The sequence below is a fragment of the Haliaeetus leucocephalus genome, unplaced genomic scaffold (assembly GCF_000737465.1).
Source record: "Haliaeetus leucocephalus isolate CR32 unplaced genomic scaffold, Haliaeetus_leucocephalus-4.0 Scaffold2, whole genome shotgun sequence".
NCBI classification, from domain to species: domain Eukaryota; kingdom Metazoa; phylum Chordata; class Aves; order Accipitriformes; family Accipitridae; genus Haliaeetus; species Haliaeetus leucocephalus.
Window position 1 is genome coordinate 174,253 of NW_010972438.1, and position 20,063 is coordinate 194,315.

The 20,063-nt window shown below is 39.8% G+C and overlaps 1 protein-coding gene across 1 annotated transcript in view; it reads left to right on the forward strand.

Moving 5' to 3' along the window:
• FGD5 (FYVE, RhoGEF and PH domain containing 5) overlaps positions 1–9,103 on the forward strand; it is a 99,252-nt gene extending 90,149 nt beyond the window's left edge. The window contains exons 15-20 of the mRNA XM_010569991.1: positions 1,397–1,534; positions 2,614–2,716; positions 4,388–4,518; positions 6,255–6,383; positions 8,164–8,312; positions 9,067–9,103. Of these exons, the coding sequence (XP_010568293.1) occupies positions 1,397–1,534; positions 2,614–2,716; positions 4,388–4,518; positions 6,255–6,383; positions 8,164–8,312; positions 9,067–9,103 (687 nt within the window). The remainder of the gene's footprint in view (positions 1–1,396; positions 1,535–2,613; positions 2,717–4,387; positions 4,519–6,254; positions 6,384–8,163; positions 8,313–9,066) is intronic.
• The last annotated feature ends 10,960 nt before the right edge of the window (positions 9,104–20,063 follow it).

Genomic DNA, 20,063 nt, shown 5'->3' on the forward strand with positions numbered 1-20,063 from the left:
AAAGAAGATGGAGCCAGGCTCTTCTCAGTGGTGCCCAGTGACAGGACCAGAGGCAGTGGGCACAAACTGAAACACAGGAGGTTCCCTCAAGCATCAGGAAACACTTTTTCACTCTGAGGGTGACCAAGCACTGGCACAGGTTGCCCCCAGAGGTTGTGGAGTCTCCATCCTTGGAGATACTCAAAAGCTGCCTGGACATGGTCCTGGGCAGCTGGCTCTAGGTGGCCCTGCCTGAGCAGGGGGGTTGGACCAGATACCTCCAGAGGTCCCTTCCAACCTCAACCAGTCTGTGATTCTGCAATTTAATTTTTGAAGACTTCAGAAAGTAAAAAATTAATCAAGACTCAAACCAAGATTTTCCTTCTGGCCTGGAGGTAATCTACTTTCAAATATTTAACAAGAAAAAATTAGAAATTAGTTAGCATAGCAACCTAAACCAAATCCTTTTTCAACAAATGAAAAAATAATTTCTTTTGCAGCTCTGCTTCTGAAGTAAACCCTAGAAATTTGGATTAATTTGATTTTTCTGTGTTTAAATCCTATTTGTCTGCAGAAGCCTAATTTCCTCATAGGAAACCCTCCTAACAAACAGTCCTTCAAAAGCACAAGAGCTTGCGGTACTTTTGCCAAACACTCAGCTGCTGTGAATTGACAGTGAGGTACCCATAATACTTTGGTGCTGAACCTGAAGTATACACAGCTTCTCAGCATGGCTTATTAGGTTGGGTTCAGTTCCACATGGACTGTGGCTCCCTAGGCTTGGAGCAAAGGCATCGGTACAACAGGTGCAACATGGTGCATTCCAAGAAATAGGAACAGTGAATACATTTTCTAAAGCTGCTTACATATATTCAGATCAGCAATGGAAATCATGAATCAGATTTGGATTGTGTGTGGGTAAATTAATCTCTGGGTTTACTGTTTTCTGTAGTCTCTCTTCCCCAATCGTAGAACTGTCCCAAGGCATAATGGCATAAAGAGTTCAGGCCCTTTTTGATTGAAAGCTATAGAGCTTTTGACAGTTATTATTTCAAAAGCTGTTAATAAAAAGATGGCTTTAACTCATGTTCTTACCTGCAATTTGCATACACAACGAATCAGATCCTTGTCTGATGTGGAGGAATGTCAGTGCCTGATCAATAATAGATCTACATGGATTTTTACCACTTGTGACTCTGGCTGTAATGGCACCATGTACTAATTAGCCACAGTCTTTCAGTGCTGAAGCAGCTGTATCTCACTTACAAGGTGCATTAGGAATTAGAAAATTTGAGGATCTTAGCAGGTGAAGGCAGATTGAAATGAGAGGAGAATTCTATGTGATGGAGCAGAGCTGACTGTGTGGACTTTGGAGGTGTGGATGCTTCTTCATTTTTTTTCATTGTTTGATTTTAAGCTAAGGGAAAGACTTGGAATACCCTTGGGACAGAGGCCTCCTACTTTGGTACCTGTGTCCCATGTCATGATGTGCATGAACTGTGGCTGTGACTTTACCCTCACTTTGAGGCGACATCATTGCCATGCCTGTGGGAAGGTAAGAGCTGTACAAGCTTGTCAGGGAGGCTTTATTCACACCTCTAGGACACTGGCTGCCACTGCTGTAACTTCTGCAGACTTGTGGCAACATCAAGACCACAATCTGACTTCTCACAGAACCTGTTAGTGCTTTGCTAAATTAGGTAATTAGGTTTCTAATGACTCTAGTAGAAACAACAGTAACCTTCCCTTGAGGGTCAAATTAATTCCCAAAGGCTAGTAGTTGAAGGCTTACAAGATAATTGTTGCTGAGTCCAGTCATTATATCTGATATACAGCTACCTCTAGAGAAAATGAAGCAACACACTAAAAATATAGGCTCTGGTCTGGACCAGAGCAGTAGCACATCTAGTCCATGTCCTGTCCCTAATAACAGCTGGTAAAATTATCTTCCAAGAAAAGTGAAGAAACTCAGCAGTAGAGCATGGTTTGGTCAGTGACAAAAGGGAAAGCTTCCTCTGTGCTCCACTGAAGAGCTGCTGCCTTTTGCCCTAAAGCCAAGAGGACCTATAAGCTTTCTTGGTTTTGTCCCTTTATTACTGACTCTAGAGATTTGTTTATACACATAAACCTGCAGTTTTAAACTATGGCTGTCTTTTAGCCTCAGTAATATTTTTTTTTTCAAACTGCCAGTAATTTTTGCTAGCGTGAAAAAGCATTTACTTAATCTTTTTTCTAATTCCACAGAGAAACTCAGTCTGTACCTACACAGGGATAGCAGGAACTTGCAAGCTTGCTTAAGAAAACAATGTTACTAACAAAGCTATGAAAACAGAAGTAATATTAAAGTAGTCTTTCTGTGATTCACTAGTAGGGAAGGTTTAAGTTCCTGGGGAGATGGGCACAGCAATGGTGTGCAACTAAATACAGTGATCAGTTCTGCTTGGCTTACAACAGTGTAAATCTACAGCAATCACATTTCAGTCAGTAGACTTACCCTGCCAGCCACAGTTTTAGGAGAGTCATATCTGGTCCACTATCCATCTTCCTCTCCCAACTGACTCAGAGGATTTGTTTTGCATGTGCATATATATAAATTTAAGTTACATTTATGTGCATCTCTCCTTCCTGGAACAGATTGTATGTCGAAATTGTTCAAGAAACAAGTATCCTATGAAGTACCTCAAAGATCAAGCAGCCAAAGTCTGTGATAGCTGCTATGTGGAACTTAAGAAAAGAGGTAAGATTCCTTCATTCTTGGCAGAACTGACAAACCGATTTCCTGCCTGTATAATGGGGAGGGCTTAGGATCTGCCTACCATGTTGGGTTTTGCTAAAGAGGGTTTCTCATTCCAAGCACGGGGCATGTGAATTGAGATCCCAAGAGTGCCAGGCTATATGGCAGCTAAAACTGTTTTAGCAAGCCAGATTCTCTGAGGGCTCCCCTGGCCTTTTGATACACAGTAATGATAAAAACTATGTCCTTTGAGGAGCGGCTGAAGACATGGGGTTTGTCTAGTTTGGAGAAAAGGAGGCTGAGGGGTGACCTCATTGCCCTCTGCAGCTTCCTAAGGAGGGGACATGGAAAGTGAGGTACTGATCTCCTCTCCCTGGGAACCAGTGACACTGGATGTGTGACAATGGTTCAAAGCTTCATCAGTGGAGGTTCTGACTTGACACGAGGAAACATTTCTTTACCCAGAGGGTGGTCAAACACTGGAACAGGCTTTCTAGAGAGGTGGTTGATGCCCCATGCCTGTCAGTGTTTAAGAGGCATTTGGACAATGCCCTTAATAACATGCTTTAACTTTTGGGCAGCCCTGAATTGGTCAGGCAGTTGGACTAGATGATCATTGTAGGTTCTTTCTGACTGAACTATTCTATTCCATTATGTAATTATAGGTGATAGCTCTTCCCTCTCATTTCTAACAAATTATCCATTGAAGTAAGACAACGGCTTTACAATTCTACGCTGTCCTCATCCATGTTTTAGCTTTTACAAAAAGAAATGCTGCAGTAAAGTGCAGAGTCACTAAGAGCTTTTCTACATGGGGAGTTAATCTGGTTACAGATGAAGGCATGAATTCAAAGCAGAAGAGCTACTGACTAACTAGAACTCTGTATTACTGTCCTACTATAGAAGTCCCTTTTCTGATTTAAATACATATCCAAATCAAAGGTAAAAGGGAGGGCAGGCGTTACATATATATGAACAGAGAATGAACCGGAAATAATGTTCTTGCACAACTATTCACGTAGACAGTCTCTAGAAATAGGTACATTACATTGTCAAGGATAAAAAGGTAGGGACAGATGAAATTTAGTTTTTCCATCCTGATTAAAGAAATTCACACTAGCCAAGCAAACACATGAACAGGTGCTGTCACAACAGCCAAAAAAGGATCCCCAAGCCACTGTGTGTCCAAGAAATGGTAACTTAGATTTGTACTAAACCAATGCTGTGCTTTACTAAGAGCTTCCAGACAACGTATGTTGCCAGAAGTGAGATCATGAAGATATGAACTCAGACAAGTGGGGTTAATGGAGATTGACAGAGACAGAATAACTGTCTCCCATGCAGAACTCAAAGAGAATGGTTCATACAGAAAGAATGTCCCATTAGTGAATCTATCCTGCAAAGGTGTTACAGAACATAGAGGGGAAACATGGGAAAGCCGTTTGCTTAATGCTGATTTTAAATTAGCAGAAAACAAGCTGTGTTTTGTGCTTTGTCAGCTTTCTTGCAGGCTTCTTTCAAGTAGCTGTAGATTATTACCATTAACCTAGGATGCTATGAAATCCACCCATGTAATCAGAATTAAAGGGGTGACTTGAAAGAAAAGCTAAAATAAAAACCAGCTATGGAGGAGGCATTACATTTTCCTTAGTCTGAATGTTCTTAATCTTGCAGAGCGGCCACTAAGTGTGAGCTTCCCTCCAACTTCATCCAGGTGTTCAAGCAGTGCCTTCTCCTCTGTCTTCCACAATATTCATTATTCATCTTTTAAGAAACAGAAGAAGATTCCTTCAGCTCTTATGGAGGTAGGACCAGGCTGCCTGAGAAAGGCAAGGAACTGTAGGGAACTGTGTGCTCATACTTCAGCAGCTATGTTTCTAACTTATTGTGTGCAGTGGGCTTGGCCCATGCCCTGGTCTACTTTCATCACGCAATTATTTTTTTCTGTTTTTCACAACAATGTTTAAAATACAAAATACTCTGAGCTCTGAAAATACCACAGAAGCTTCTTGAGTCCACTGAGAAACCCAATTAGAGCAGTGTACTTTAATTTGCTCATTAGACTGTGAAGTCTTTAGAAAACTAAGATGACTTCAAGGTACTAGACAGTACAACAAGGCAGATCACAGACAATAACGAGTATCATCAGAGCATGATACACTGTTGACCAGTTACCTTTTTTGACAAGACCCTTACTTCTGAAATCTTACTTTCATTTCAAGAGAATTAAAATACCACTTACTTAGGGAATAGATTCTAGTCCTTGGCAATCAATTCAGGAGCATACATGTTTAATGAGGCACTTTCCCTCCAGCTCAAACCAAACTATTTCAGATCAAATGAGTAAAATCTTGATCCCACCAACGTAAACAAATAAAATTCCCACCAATTTCAATAGGGCCAGGATTTCTCCAGCTATATTAGTTTTCTTTCCAGGAACAAGGTGCCAATCATGTTGGTGTAGCCTCAGTAGCGAAGCTGCCCATTGAATTCAAGCACAGTAAGGTACTTTCACTGAAATCTGCAGTTATTTATTGTTCTATTAAAGAGAATAGGGTGCAAACATCTCGCTGAACTCATTGTACAGTCGAGACACTGGAATTTCTTGAGGTTTGTTTATGCTGAGGCAAAACTGAGCCAAAGATACAAGCATGCAATACAAACACACAAACTGAATACTGAAAGAACCAGCAGGCAAAATTTCAGCCCCATTAGGAAAAAAGCATTGCCTTTCTATCCACGAGGAGGCAGCACATGTTTATTAATATGAACTGTCTCACAATAGCACTGTTCCATAACTTTTTCTAACTTGTTTTACCCAGGTCCTGGAGCATTTCTGTTCTGCTGCAAAACACGGCTCTATTACTGCTCAGTCTTCTCTTCTGTCAGTGCTACAAAAGCTGGTTTTGAATCTCTGCCCTTTGTTTCTAAATCCAATACCGCTGCAGTTTACTACTGTAACTAATAACGTACACTGCATTGTGTGTGTTTATAGTTACATCTACTCAAAATCTGGATCTTTAAGAACATTAACCACTTAGATCTTGAAATACTTCTGTGAGAGGGGTGACTTCTCAGAAATACTATTTCCCAAATGAAACCAAGTCATAGTCAAGTGATTAACATAAAGTGATATAAAACCATTGCAAAGTCCTAAATATACCCACATCTTAAAAGTGTTCAGCCACAAGACTGTAATTCTCTTTTGGAAGAATGTACTTTTAGTATACAAAAAAAGACCTGCGAAAAGGGACAAGTTAGGCTTCTGAGAATATAACCGTAAACTTGCTGATCTCTATAATAACTCAACTGCATATTTTCCATCAGAGTTACTGAGAACTAAGTTTATCCAGAAATCTTCAAACTGTTAAAAAGAACTGTAATACCATGCTTATATTTTTTTCTGTCTCAATATTTTTAATGGTCTACTTACGGTTTCATGGACATAGACCTGGTTGTCTGGTGTGATGCGAACCATGCATAATCAGGAGGGGAAAAGCCTTTGGTGTTACAAATCCTGATTTCTCCTATCCTGCTCCAGGTGGCAGCCTCAGGAGAGGGAGCTACCATCAGTGGTTACCTCAGCAGATGTAAGAGAGGCAAAAGACACTGGAAGAAACGCTGGTTTGTTATCAAAGGCAAAGTCCTCTACACCTACATAGCAAATGAGGTACTGTGCAGTTTGACTTGAAATAGTTTCCTATCTGAGTTCCCTTCTTTACTCCCTACAGGCAGCACAAGTAGATGTCATAGGTATAAATGGCAGCTCTCACAACTACCTGCCTTCTGAGACCTGGTCCTAACAGACTGAGTCCCCAGGGAGCTGTCCTTAGCTGAGGGGTGAGCCACAGCCCTAGCTGGGCCTTGGCAGCCCTCTTCACAAACCGCCCTTCATTATTTAACTTCTTGCTATTCATGCTATTATAAACTGTCAATCACTGTGAACTTTAGTCTACATATTTACACCTAAAGACTTCAAGGTCCTTAGGCATTCTCTGATGCACTTGGTAACTGCCAGATATTTTGTAGATAGATGGTGCTATGATCCATTTCTTGTGGGCAGAAGAACCTTGTAGTTTTGCAAGTATAAATAGGATGTATTTGTCCTACTATTACCAACAGGGAAAGAGGCAGTCAGACAGGAGGCAGTCTGAAGAGGTGAGAATAATGCCTTGTGTATTGGCTTGTAAGCTTCTCCTTACAGCCAACAAGGAGGTTGGATATCAACTAGATAATTTTTCTGTATTTTGTCTCTTCCCAGTCCCTTTTCTTATTTTAATTTCTTCTCCTTTGTGAATAGCTGCAATACAAGTAAGTGTGATACAAAGTTTGGTTATAACTGACAGATTTCATAAGCAGAAGCATAAAAATTCATTTTGCTGAAGAAAGGACACAGAATGCAAGAACTGTTGTAATAGCAATATTTGGTACTTTAAGCCTTCAGAACACTTTGCAAACATAAATTATTTAAACTTTCATCACTGCTGTGACGATCACATGAAGCAACATTATCCCCTTTAAACAGATGAGGAGATTGAGGCACAAAAGAGTTCACGATTTGGCCAGCAATTCATACCATTAGCATCAAATTCCATATCCAATACATTTACCTCAGCTCTGCTAACCTTAAAAGTGATCATTTCTGGTTCAACAATAGGGAAAAAGCAACAGATGGCTAATTACACTTTGCATTCCCAGCTTGCAATTTAACTTCCAAAAGCAGAGGCAAAGACAACATACACATATAGAAAACATTACCTAAATACAGTGAGCAAAACTGCAGCTATCAGTAACAGCTAATCTGCAATTCAATTAAGGCTTATTGTTCCCTTTAACTTGTACAAAGCAGTGTCTGGCAAGCAAAATTCATGGACGTTTCTTGGGAGTAAATTAACAATTAATTGCATTACTGCTCAGAAATTTCAAAGCAGCATTTTGGAAAGCAAGTGTGCTGTTTGAGACAGTGCAGATTTCTAAAAAAAGTTGCTAGTGCTATGAAAGGAAATGACAGGGTACCAAAAAGACTACTACTTGCACTCAGCAAAAAAACAGTTGAAAGGAACATAACTGGGAGTGGGTCTCAGGCTTTCAGAACTGCTGCTATACTGTCCCATACTCTCAGTAACCTCTAGTTTGCCTCCTGGATCATCATGTCAAAGACGGCCACTAAAGTAATGGCTAATTTGACCTTTATGGCCATTTGGATGATCATGAAGAACTGGACTTTCAGAGGTAGTGTTTGAGTTCAGGACTAAGACTAGATAAACATGTGCGGTACACAGGCACTGCTCCTGTTTAGGCAAGAGCCACCAGTCCAGCAAAAGATTCACACTACTGCTTTTGCAGCCCTGTCAGAGAGGGGTTGTATCATTATTGGGTTTTCAGAAAGAGCCCTCAAACTGTTACAAGCCTTCTCTCTAAGTTTTGGTTCACTTCTTGTTTGCTTTCAGGACAAAGTTGCCACAGAAAGTTTGCCTTTGTTGGGTTTCACCATTGCCCCAGAGAAGGAGGAAGGAAGCATGGATACAGTTTTCCATCTCTACCACAAGCAGACTCTCTTTTATAGCTTCCGAGCAGAGGATAACAATTCAGCACAGAGGTATGGGGGTAGACTTCCACACTAGCTAGTGTGCAGGTCCAAAAGCTTATGTAGGGCTTTTCCCTCTCCATCACTTCAGAATGCCTTTATAACAGAGGAAACAAACTGCTTTCAGAGTGTTGATTAAGCACAAATGCATGTGACTGGCCTGGGTTAAAAATCAACCTGGTACTTTTCAGTTCCTTCAGGAAGGAGAATATGCTCCCTTGTATAGGTAAAGAGGAGGCTGAGTCTCAAGAGTTATGCCTAGAAGTCTGTCAAATGTGATTACTGTACAGAAACTTCTCTGATTTATGTGTTCTATTTATCCATCTCTTAGTTTCCTCATTGACAAATAATTGTTTAGATTTCCCATTCTAATGCTACTATTTCCACATAATAAAATAGTCATGAAATTAGTAATAAAAATGCCAGCATCTCAAGACACACAGGGAAGTGAGTGAGTGTTTATGGCAAGTTTTGTTGCTTTTAAGCATACTTCAGTGGTTGCATCTTTCCTGTTCTAAGACAGCACTTGTACCATCTTTGAGATTTTACAATAAATTCCCGATAAAGATTGTACTAGAACACAAGAGTCCTAGTACCCAATTCCTTGTTTTAATCACAAAACTATAGTTCCTCATTAGAGCTGGGATGGCAAATACAGTCCTCTTCAGGCTTTACATTCTTAAAATACTTATTTTTCTTAAAACACATATGTTCTTAAAATGCATATAATTTTATATGTACCACTTTTTCTTTCCTGCCTTTTTAGGTGGATTGAAGCCATGGAAGAAGCATCCATATTATAGCAGCTATCACTCAATGGACTTGGAATAAATTCTCAGATTTCTATACATTTCCAGCAACCTTCTTCTGTCTTACAAAACTGAACAGTGTATTTCAGGCAAACTGGCTACATAGACTGGATATGAACTGTTTCCAGATTGCTCTTTTTGCTTCCTTCTTCTTACATCCGCATTTTTGCAAATGGAAACTTCAAAATAGAGAATATTTATGGTGATCTTTATGTCTGTGCAAGTTCAACCTGTACTATAAGATTCTCCTCTGATCCCACAGTAAACTAAGTCTAACATCAAGACAAGAAAATACATGGAAATACTGAGTACAGTAAGTAACAGGCTCTAGAGCCCTGTCATATTTCATTGGGTTGGTTCTGATGTCTACCATGAAGTGAGAAACAATGTAGTAAACAACAAATGCTCATTTAAAGCACTTTATTATTTTTATTGAACTACAGTTTCATTTTTTTATGTTTCTAAGGAGTTCTGTGGCCTGATTTATTACTCATGCATTAATAAGTGCCAGCATGAAATTATGCCCTGCGTATGCTAAATTGCTTCCACAGAAAATGAACAAACACCACATCCAATTTACCTGGTCTACCAAGACTTCACTGGCTATGATCCAAGATAATTACTTACGATCAATTTATAATTTTACACAGATCACTGTAGAATTTATGTTAAAGGGTTTAATTTCATACCACTGCAGTACTTTGAAATGCACTCCAGTAGCTCTACAAATCCAGACGTTGAATTATCACTTCTCCCTAGATACTGCATCAGACTCAAACCCAAAGGTTATTTTTAATTTATTATAAAACTACAGACAGTTTTTATTTAACACTAGTCTACCTAGTAGTGTTAAGATTTTTATCATCTATTTAAATAGTCTATTTTCAAAGCTCCTGTTGTTTCTGCTGTTCTTGTTATGAAAAGTGTCATCAAAAGTTTATTCCATATAACCAGCACACCATTGGAAACATGTTGGTGGGCTCAAATGCACTTGTCTGAACCTGCTCTGCTGGAGTGCTTTGGAACTCCTGAGACTAAATGCATCTTACATCAGACTGCTCTTGTGCACTACATCTCCAGGGCTGGATTCTCAGCAGCCAAGTATCTGTACGACTTCAAAGATGCTGTGCTGCTTTATACCAGCTGAGGATATAGATCTCTGGAGTTTGGGGTTTTGTTGTTTTGGGGTTGTTTGGGGTTTTTTTAGTGTTTTGTTGTTTTTTTGGTTTTTTTTATAAAGAAGGTTGAGAAGTGGTGTTCTAATCATTGCAATAAAATGGTTTTGTGTCCTATATTTGCCATAATATTTGACTGAGGAATAGAATGGCATTTATGATTAAAATATATCTTTGTATAAAAATACATTGTTCAAGAATTTACTTACATTAAAATATATTGGGGGGAGATTTTTATTACTTTCATTTTTCCCTTTCTTCAAGAAACTTAATGGATATCTGAATTTTTGACCCTAACAAACTGTTTAGAAGTGTCTGTATTTTTAAAGGTCTGTAATATGTATCCAAATTATAAAGGTAGTTCAATTTGTCACCTGGAAAAACAAGCTTAAAAAACCCAAATACACACCTACCACTAAATAAAAATATATTTGGTTTGGGGTTTTTTTGATACATCTGAGTCTGATAGTTTCGTAAAGCATAGATTATCATATGCAAACAGAAACCAAGTATGAGAAAAGTAAACCACTTGTATTCTTTAGTTAATGTATGAACACTGATGTTAACTCTCTGTTTCATGTTAGAACCGTGGCCTTGCTACCAATACACTGTAAATGTTTATCCCCCCCCCTTAAAAACATCTTGCACTGACAAAAGAGAGAATGTTGAATACAGTCAGATCTCTAACCATGGTCCCAAACAAAACAAAACTGCACTACAGAACAACAGTATTATGAAGATTTAGGTGCTGACATTTAATGACTATTGTATGAAGTTTTCAGTTATAAGCAGGAAATGAATACATGAAAATATTTTGTTGTAAAAAATAAGATACAGTGCTATTAAACATTGTTTTAAGTAATGTGGAAAAATAAAAGAGCAAGACATAACTGCAGTTCTACAGGCTTTTCCTTTACATTATTTTTACCTTCTTTAATTCTAGCTTTGCAGTTCCAGTTACTGTTAACAGACACTTACCTATTAACCAGTTCTCTGACAAACTAAGGAAGACCATCAAATCAGAAGATGATAGTGGAGGCCTTCTGGTAGAAACAGGATTTATACCTAATTGCTACTATAAAGTGTTTCAGTCCACACTGCATTTACTCCCTGTAAAGCCTGCCTACCAGTCAAACCTACTTCAGGCACAGATATAAATGGTCTCAGTACAGCACAAAGAAAGAGAAAAAAATGAATATGTCCTCAAAATTTCAGTGCAACTGTTAATCTAATTTGAGCAAAGCTAAGCACCAGGGACTGAAATTATCTTCATTTCAGAGTTAATCCAGTAATCAGCTTTTAGAAAATTTTAACATCTTAGAATAGAGGTATAGAGATACTCAGTTTACTATATGCCATTTACTTACAAACAGCTCTTTCTTCCTAAATTGTAGCTAGTATTACTCCAAAACAAAGATTTTGTTCCACACCTACACAAATGTTTCAAAAAAAATTCAGTAATAAGTCACAATGTACTAGCTACTTAGTCAATAGCTCAGATGCAAGCTGCTCTCAGTTGTTTCAGTGTTTTTCTCCTTATTTTCCTACTTGGTTTCCCACAATCCCTTTCAGAGAGACCCAAGTAAAATAAAATCTTTAAAAAAAATTGATCTTTCATAAAAGCTGTTACACAAGTATTCTGAATGTCTTACTTTTCCACAGAATAACAACAAACACCATGAAACCTTTAAAGTGCCCATGAAACAGCACTGTCATTCTTTACCATGCTTTCTTTATATTATTATTACTAAATGACAAGGGTTTTACATTCTTTTGATTAGTTTAATAGCTTTTTTCCCCCCCAAGAGAAGTGTTGCAGCTTGTTTCTAATCTATATGCTTTCGAAAGACATGGAATACACTTTACATAAGCGTGCCCTGATTTTTTTCCATCTTTTTACTTGTAGTATTACATTTTTGTGTCCTTTCCTTGCTCCTCTAAGTTAAAAGAAACTGGATGACATTTTAAACTGCCTAGTAGTTGTCTATATTTTCATTTCACATACCATATGCCATGTTATTAACTGCAGTACTTGCCAGCAGACTAATGTGGTCTTAAAGAAAGCACCACAGGAACTGGAATTACTTTCTGTCCATATTGTCAGTTCTTAGAGAGCAGTCAGGTCCTGCAGTAATAATTGAGTGTGTCATATTGAGAGGTCACTTCAGGTGAATTTTGGGGCAGGGTTAGGATTTTGCACTGCTCTTGGTTTTCACAGTCTTCAATGTATAGCAGCTGCATATTGTTCTTAAAACTGCTTTTTACAAATATTAATGAATAAAAAATAAATTTCCCTATATGAAATTTATTCATTAAAATTAAAAACTCTTTCTAGCTTATTTTCTGCAAAATTTCACTTCAAAGTACAGCTACTACATGATGAACACCAATGATTTCTTGGATCAACAAGTTTTATCTCCTACAGTCAGAAATACAATTCTCACAAGCAGTAGAGAACAAAACAACAAAATAAGTACAACAAGAGTACACAGCCACTAGACTTCACCTGGATCTGAACCATATGCTCTCCCAAACTACACTGAGGTGTCTGGTACATTATACTTTTCCATATTCCTGCATGCCTTCTAGAATTTTTTGCCTTTCTTCTGATCTGTCCAAAAACAACTGCAGAGTGCTGACAGGCCTAACAGAGCTACAGTCAGTGTGGGACTTGACCGCTGAGCAAGATCTCAATATAAATATCCAGTCATTAATACAAAATGATGTAAATCAGAAAAAAAAAAAATATACACACATATAAAGTCTGCTAAATCCATCAGCTTTCACAGCACTTGGTTCAGATTCCTAATGTTCCATTTCAGTGCCCAATGATCTATTTTTCACCACAGTGGCAAGAAAGAGTAATTCTGAAAGCATTTAACCACATTAAAAGAAACCTTAATCCAACTCTGGATTGTCATGAATTTGTATTTTGCCTCAGAAATCTTGAATCTGCTGTGCATATTCATTAGAATGAAACGAATCTTTGCTCTACCACATAATTGCCTTCCTTTGTAGAGATACTTTTTTTTTTTTTTTTTTTAAGATGCACCTTTTACTCACTGGAATGGTCCCTACTGCACAAGCAATACTTTTAATTCTGACCACCACCTGAGCATCGTGAGCGCAAGGAATCACTCTTCCCTCTTTCCAGAATAAACCAGCATGTCATCAGCTAAATAACTGCATTTCCAAATAAACCAGTAAAACTGTTCAGAAGTCAGGTTGAAGTGAGATTTTTCTGCAGTTGACAAAGCCTAGAGCAGACAGCGAGCTCACTTTTACTAAGAGACAACTATGGAGAAATGAGGGGAAAAAAGACCCAGAGGATGGAGATCACTAGCTTCCCTCAGCACTGTCCAGCCATGTACCAACCTGAACACAAGGCACAAGGACTCGTACTTCAAAAATCATCTACTAACACTTAAAAAGAGAGATTTAAATTGAATGTGGCATTAACAAGACCAAACTGTTTACACTGTTAAAACCTCAGTCACTCATAACTGTTGACTTCTTCCATGCTAGATATCAGCTTTGCTCTTAAAATTTACCTCGAAAGTTTCTGGAAAATTCTGTGAAAATTTTAAGCACGTGAAATGACAACTTATTTAAAAAAAAAAAAAAAAAAAAAAAAATCAGAGCTCTACAATAGTGTCAATCCCAAACATTTAAAACACATGAAAAACCTTAAATCCTGCTTGTATTTTGTACTTCTTGGCCTGCCCTAACTTTTGACCCCCTTTTAGTCCATTATGCACTTTTACCACCAATACCATCACCATGACTAGACAGAGGGGTTTTGGCCTATGCCATAGGTAGTCTTACAGCCCACCTTTGCATTGCAATGGTTCTCTCCTTCCACATCTAAAACATCCTTCCCTCCCTGTAACTGTGCACATCTCCCATCTCACCTCTGGTCTATGGTGAATTCAATTTGTTCTCCTGGGCAAGGAGCAACTTCCACAGGGTGTCTTCCCTCCTCTTCTTGAGTGGCAGCTTTGCAGCACATTTTTTCTTCTGAGGCAGCTATCCCACAAAGGGGAAGAGCGAAAAGGTCCTTGTTATCAGCAGGAGAGTTTGAAAAAGACCACCACTAAAATCCTTTCTGAACTATGGCTGGGAGCAGTTGAATGCTTCCTCACAGGAACCGCAGCCCGTGGAGAGGAGCCCACGCTCCTGACAGGAACCGCGGCCCGTGGAGAGGAGCCCACGCTCCTGACAGGAACCGCGGCGCGTGGAGAGGAGCCCACGCTCCTGACAGGAACCGCGGCCCGTGGAGAGGAGCCCACGCTCCTGACAGGAACCGCGGCCCGTGGAGAGGAGCCCATGCTGGAGCAGGGGAAAAGTGTGAGGAAGACGGGGCAGAGAGGAGCTGGTGTGTACCGACTGGAACCCCCCCATCCCCCATGCACCACTCTGAGGGCTGGAGCAGAGGGGGAAGTAGAGGAGTCAAGAGAGAAGGAGTGAAACTGAGCCTGACAGAAAGGTGCAGCAGGGTAAAGTGTTGTTTTAATTTTTGGCTTTCTCACCATCCAAATATCCTAATCTATTTTAACTGGCAATTAGTTAAATTAATTTTCCCCAAGTCAAGTCTGTTTTGCCCATGACAGTAATTGGCAAGTGATCTCTCTGTCTTTATCTTGACCTACAAGCTTTTTCATCCTATTTTCTCCCCCTGTCCTGACAAGGAGGAGGAAATAAGTGGCTGGGTCAGCATCTGGCTGCAATCAAAGGTCAACTCACCAGTAGACAGATTTAATTCTTTTCTTTGCTGCCAGTATAGTTATTAACCTTTACTTGTAGAGTATCTCAGTTCTCTTTATCTTTTTCACCTCCAGCATCTTCTATTGATTTTCTCTCCAGTCATAGCTAAAGCCAAAAAGGACCTATACGAGCAGTTTTTACTAAGGCTCTTTTAGAAGTCAGTGTATATAAATTTAGCAAATTTCAGCATTATCTAATACAATATTGCTTATTAAATAAGTTAGGGGCACACAGTATAGTTCTATATTTCACTGAAGTTATTGCAAGAACCACAGCAAAACTTGTCCCAATCTTGATACAGCTTTCTTCACTGCACTTTTTGTTGCCAACCTTAGTGAGCATGGTGGAGCTGCACAGCAAGCAGGATTGCATGCTGCACCAGAGCTCAGAGTAAAACTGCTGCAAGGCCTTCTCTTGGTGGCAGAAAGAAGGAAGAACAAGGAGACAACTCTTCCTGTCCTCTAAACCTCTCCTCAACTTTCCAAGCAGGAAGCAGAGAGAAGGACAGCAGCAATTCATCTCTGGCTCTAGCATTTTCCATTCTTCCTTTCAGTCAGAGACTTGTTGGTAAGTAGAACAAGAGGAATTTGTGAAAAGGGAATGAAAGAAGATGGACAGCAACTGAAAGAGACACTAAAGAATATATAAACATTTGTTATCTTTAATTTGGTGTATCACACAGAATTTTGGAGTTTTGGTGGTTTTCAGCTATTAACTAACTTTAAATAAGCCCACAGGCAACACATTTGTCTCACTAGAGCACAGGCAGTACGTTTGTGTCAGCTACTTCTAGAGGCATCCCAAAAACCAGCAACAATAATAAGAATAACAGCCTGTCACTATCACAACCAATTACTTGTGAGGTCCAAATTTAACATTTCCAAAATTTCAGTAGTTATGGAAATTAGTACAACACTACACAACAGAACTCAGAATTTGTTCACTATTTTTAAACACAAGAAACAAACTAAATCACACACTCAGAAGTTATGAGATACCAATATTTTTATTTCCATAAAATCATAATACTATGAAAGCATGTAGTTTTAACTTATGATCACCGCTTCTCCCCTCCCTCCCCCCAAATCCTCACAGCTATGAATGTATACCTTGGAACATTTTTGCAAGATAACACTAAGCAATCTTATTTGTTTTATTTTCAAATTACTGTGCAAAACATTCAATACAGTATCTGCAGGCTTTGCTTAATAGGATATACAATTCTCATTACTGCATTTTCATTTCCAGTACCACTCAGATAGAGGAAAAATACACCTCTAAAGCATTTCTGTATATGTTGCTTTCCAGCAATGTCAGTAACTGATTCAGTCATTGGCAACATTCAAAACAATACAGAATTACTGGCAACATTCAAAACTATACAGAATTTTGCTTTTAACAGACTAGACCACTGGTCTAAGTGCAATATCCTACTTCTCAAAGTATCTCAGAGCTTTAACAAAGAAATAGAACATGTATGCTCAAAAGCACAATGATGTAAACAAAAACACCCTTTCTCTTGACCACTAGATCAGTTAGGCTCCAAAGCAAGAAACCTTCAGTGCAACATCCTCCCATAGCAAAATTCTCACAATGCACAAAACTCTGAAAGAGGAAGCCCTGCTGAAGCAGGCTGTACACTCAGGTACACATCCAACAAGGTGAAGAAATAACATGCTTGGAAATTATCATCAGTGCACACCTGCTTTATGGGCATAGCATCCCAGTGATTGCTGGTCCCTTCCATTCTACTCCATTATGCCACAGCAATCCTTTCACAAGTACACATACATTTGGTTGCCAATATATACTGTATTATCAAGAAAATCCTTCAGAAACCAAAAATACCAGTTTATGGAAGCAAGGGTTTTCATTTTTCCCTTGAGCTACCAAAGATTATTAATAGATATTGAAAGGATATTGCAGACCTTTAATTGCGCAGGTTTACCTAAGAATCTTCGACAGGACTTGTGGGGCCTTCAGACATGCATGTTCCTACCTCCAGTCTTTCCTCACACAAATTGCAAACTTACTTTGAGGAGAACTCTGTTCATATAAAAAAACCACAAGGTAGCGACAAGTCAGAGGTACATTATTAAACACAACACTGGGGCAGAACACTTTAAAAGGCCAAGAAATAATAGCAGTAATTACACAGGCAGGAGAAGCAACCTTCCTAGCCAGGCCACCTGGCTAACTGTTGTACAGCAGAAGGGCACAGGGCATACAAGGTTATTGCTGCAGCACCTATGAGCCTCAGTGCAGAATCACATTAGTTTTCAATGCATAAAACCAGAAGAAAGACAACCTATGTCAAAAGAGGTTACGACATGAATAAGTATAGATGGAGGTGAGCAAACCAGTAAATAAGCTGCACTATAGAGTCTATCCCTCTAATTCATCAGTTCTAAGCCAATTGGTAAATTCTCTCATGCACCAAGACCACTGACAAAGCTTTGTCATAATATCTAATGCATCTTTGCCCACAGCAGTTAAAAACAAAGAAAACACCACACCCCCCAAGCACACTCCTCCACACTTCCAAACCTGAAGTAGTGAAAAGGGTTGAGAAGGTTTGTTGTGGGAAAGTGACTTATCTGGTAATCAATTATAGAACAACTACTACAGAAAAGTGAACAAAAGCCAAAACACAAACACCTAGGAAAGCTGTTATTGTGAGTCCTTGAAAAGTCCTGGCATTCCCTATGCATCAACTGAAAAGCTCAAAATTTCAATCCACTCCAAATACTGACAGCCAGAGATCATAAAAGCAGAAAGGAACAGGTTAGCAGTCAAAAGCTACAGAAATGCTGGACCTCTCTGTTAAGAGGTGTGAGCAAGAGAATTTGCTAGTGAGCAGAAGCAAATGAATTTAAAATATATTCTATTATTAAGGAAAAATAACACACTATTTCACTGAAGAGCTCAAAACAGTCATCACTATAAAGATTTCTATACAAAGCAGAAATTTAACTGAAGGCATCCTAGTCTACTTCCTCTCCATTCCATATATTTTGATGTTCCTGCTCATAAAGATAACTCTAAAAATCAAAAGCATATTTATTCATGGTGGGATTCTCCTCTAGCTTACTCAGCAAGTGACTATCACCGAAGAGTGCACAACTGAACATAACCATTGGCAAGAAATACTAGGCCTTGTCAGAGAATTTTCTCACCATAAGATTGAAATACTTTTCTACCCAACCATGAACACAGCTGGTGTGAAAAAATAATTAAAAGATAAAAAATTGACTAATATTCTGATGAAAACATTTTAGGATAGCAAATAAAGGACAAAACTAAAGATTCAGTTTAAATTTGCTTACAGCAGTGATCCAACAGATGCACATCTCACAGTTTAAAGCCAGACTAATAGCATTTATTCCCTTAAGTGTACTTCACTTTAAAAAACTTGGGCTTTCTTGCCAAATCCTCTATTTAAAAAACACGCAGTGCTCATAGATGCTGCTCCATCAAGTCATCATACTTGATTTATAACAAGGGAAACATATTCCTACCCTAACATCTAACCTACTTCTACAGTAAGGCTATTATGAGAATTTTGAAAATCCTGAAAGGTATCTGTTACAAAAATGTATTTACATTTTAGTAGTATGTTTTATGAAGTAAAAAAAACAAAACCAAAAAAACCCACACCAAAACTATCTGCTTTTGAAGGTATGTGCATGTCCATATTTTGAGAATTTTAAAATTCATCATATATTTAACATTACAGTAGTGAACAAACACCCAAGACATTTTTTGAAACATTTTCATTTGTGTTGCAAACACATCTGTACATCATGTGCTTTAATATTATTAACTGCAGTTTTGTGACAGTAAGGCTGTAATTCATAGACATAGCTCTTAATTTCTCATGTCTTGCCACAAATAGCCAGTTTTAACAAAAAAAAAAAAACAACCCCAAAAAATCAGGGGGCTGACTGTGAACCTCTCAGACAACAGCACCTCCTGTTTAAGTGATTATTGTCTTCAGCTGCTCTCTCTTCCATACATTTCCTTTCAGGAGCTACTATCACTTCATATCTTCCAGTTTTACTGTTCAACTGACCACTCCTCAAGTTAGCTTCTGTCCAGACTTAAGAGAAACTTACTGGAAGTAAGTATTAAGACCATTTTGATAGGGGTAGTTAAGAAATGGCTACACACAGTTACAACAGTGAATCAGGGTCACCAGTCAATGTATGCTACCCTCAGAAAGCAATGACAAGCACTGAAAGGTGGCAAGCTCTTAAACCACCTTGGCTGCACCCAAACCTGGCTCATGCCTACAATAGCCCCTTCAGAGGCAGAACATGCCTCACTTACAGCCAGCTCTGCCGGGAGAGCCCTAATCAGTGACACCAACTTTACAAAATTAAGGAAGAACTCAGGACTGTCTGGCAGTGGCCTTTGTGAAAGCCGCCATAAACTGCAAGCCTACCTTTGACCCTGCATCTTTAGTAGGAACCCAGATAGACACGGAACATCAGCACCCACCTGTGCACATAACAACCACCTCCAACCAATTAATTCAGGCTGCAGAGGAGCCTCGCGAGCGAGGGCTATCAGGGGCTGCCTGTGGAGAGGGGCAGCATCTTCCCCCCACGGCTTCGCAAGGGGGAGCCTGGGCAAGGGCTGGGCTCCTCCGGGCTCAGGTGCCTGCCCAGCGCCCCCTCCCGCCGGGGCGCAACGACAGCCCCGCACAGGCCTCCGGGCCCGGGGCCGCCTCCTACGTGCGCAGGGGACACCGCCGCTGCGGGCGCAGCCGGAGGGAGCGGGCCGGCGGCGCGCGCTGCCGGCGCGAGCGTGGGCAGGGAGGCTGGGAGCGGCTCAGGTAGCCCCTCCCCCGCCGCCGTCCCCAGCCCCGCCCCGCGAGGGGGATGGAGGGGGCCGCGGCCGGCCTGGTGCTGGGAAGAGGAAGCGGGGAGACGCTCTCGGGCGGCAGCAGCGGCGGGCGAGGTCACGAACTCTGACCTTTCACAGGGGCACGGCACACAAAACAAAACACCACC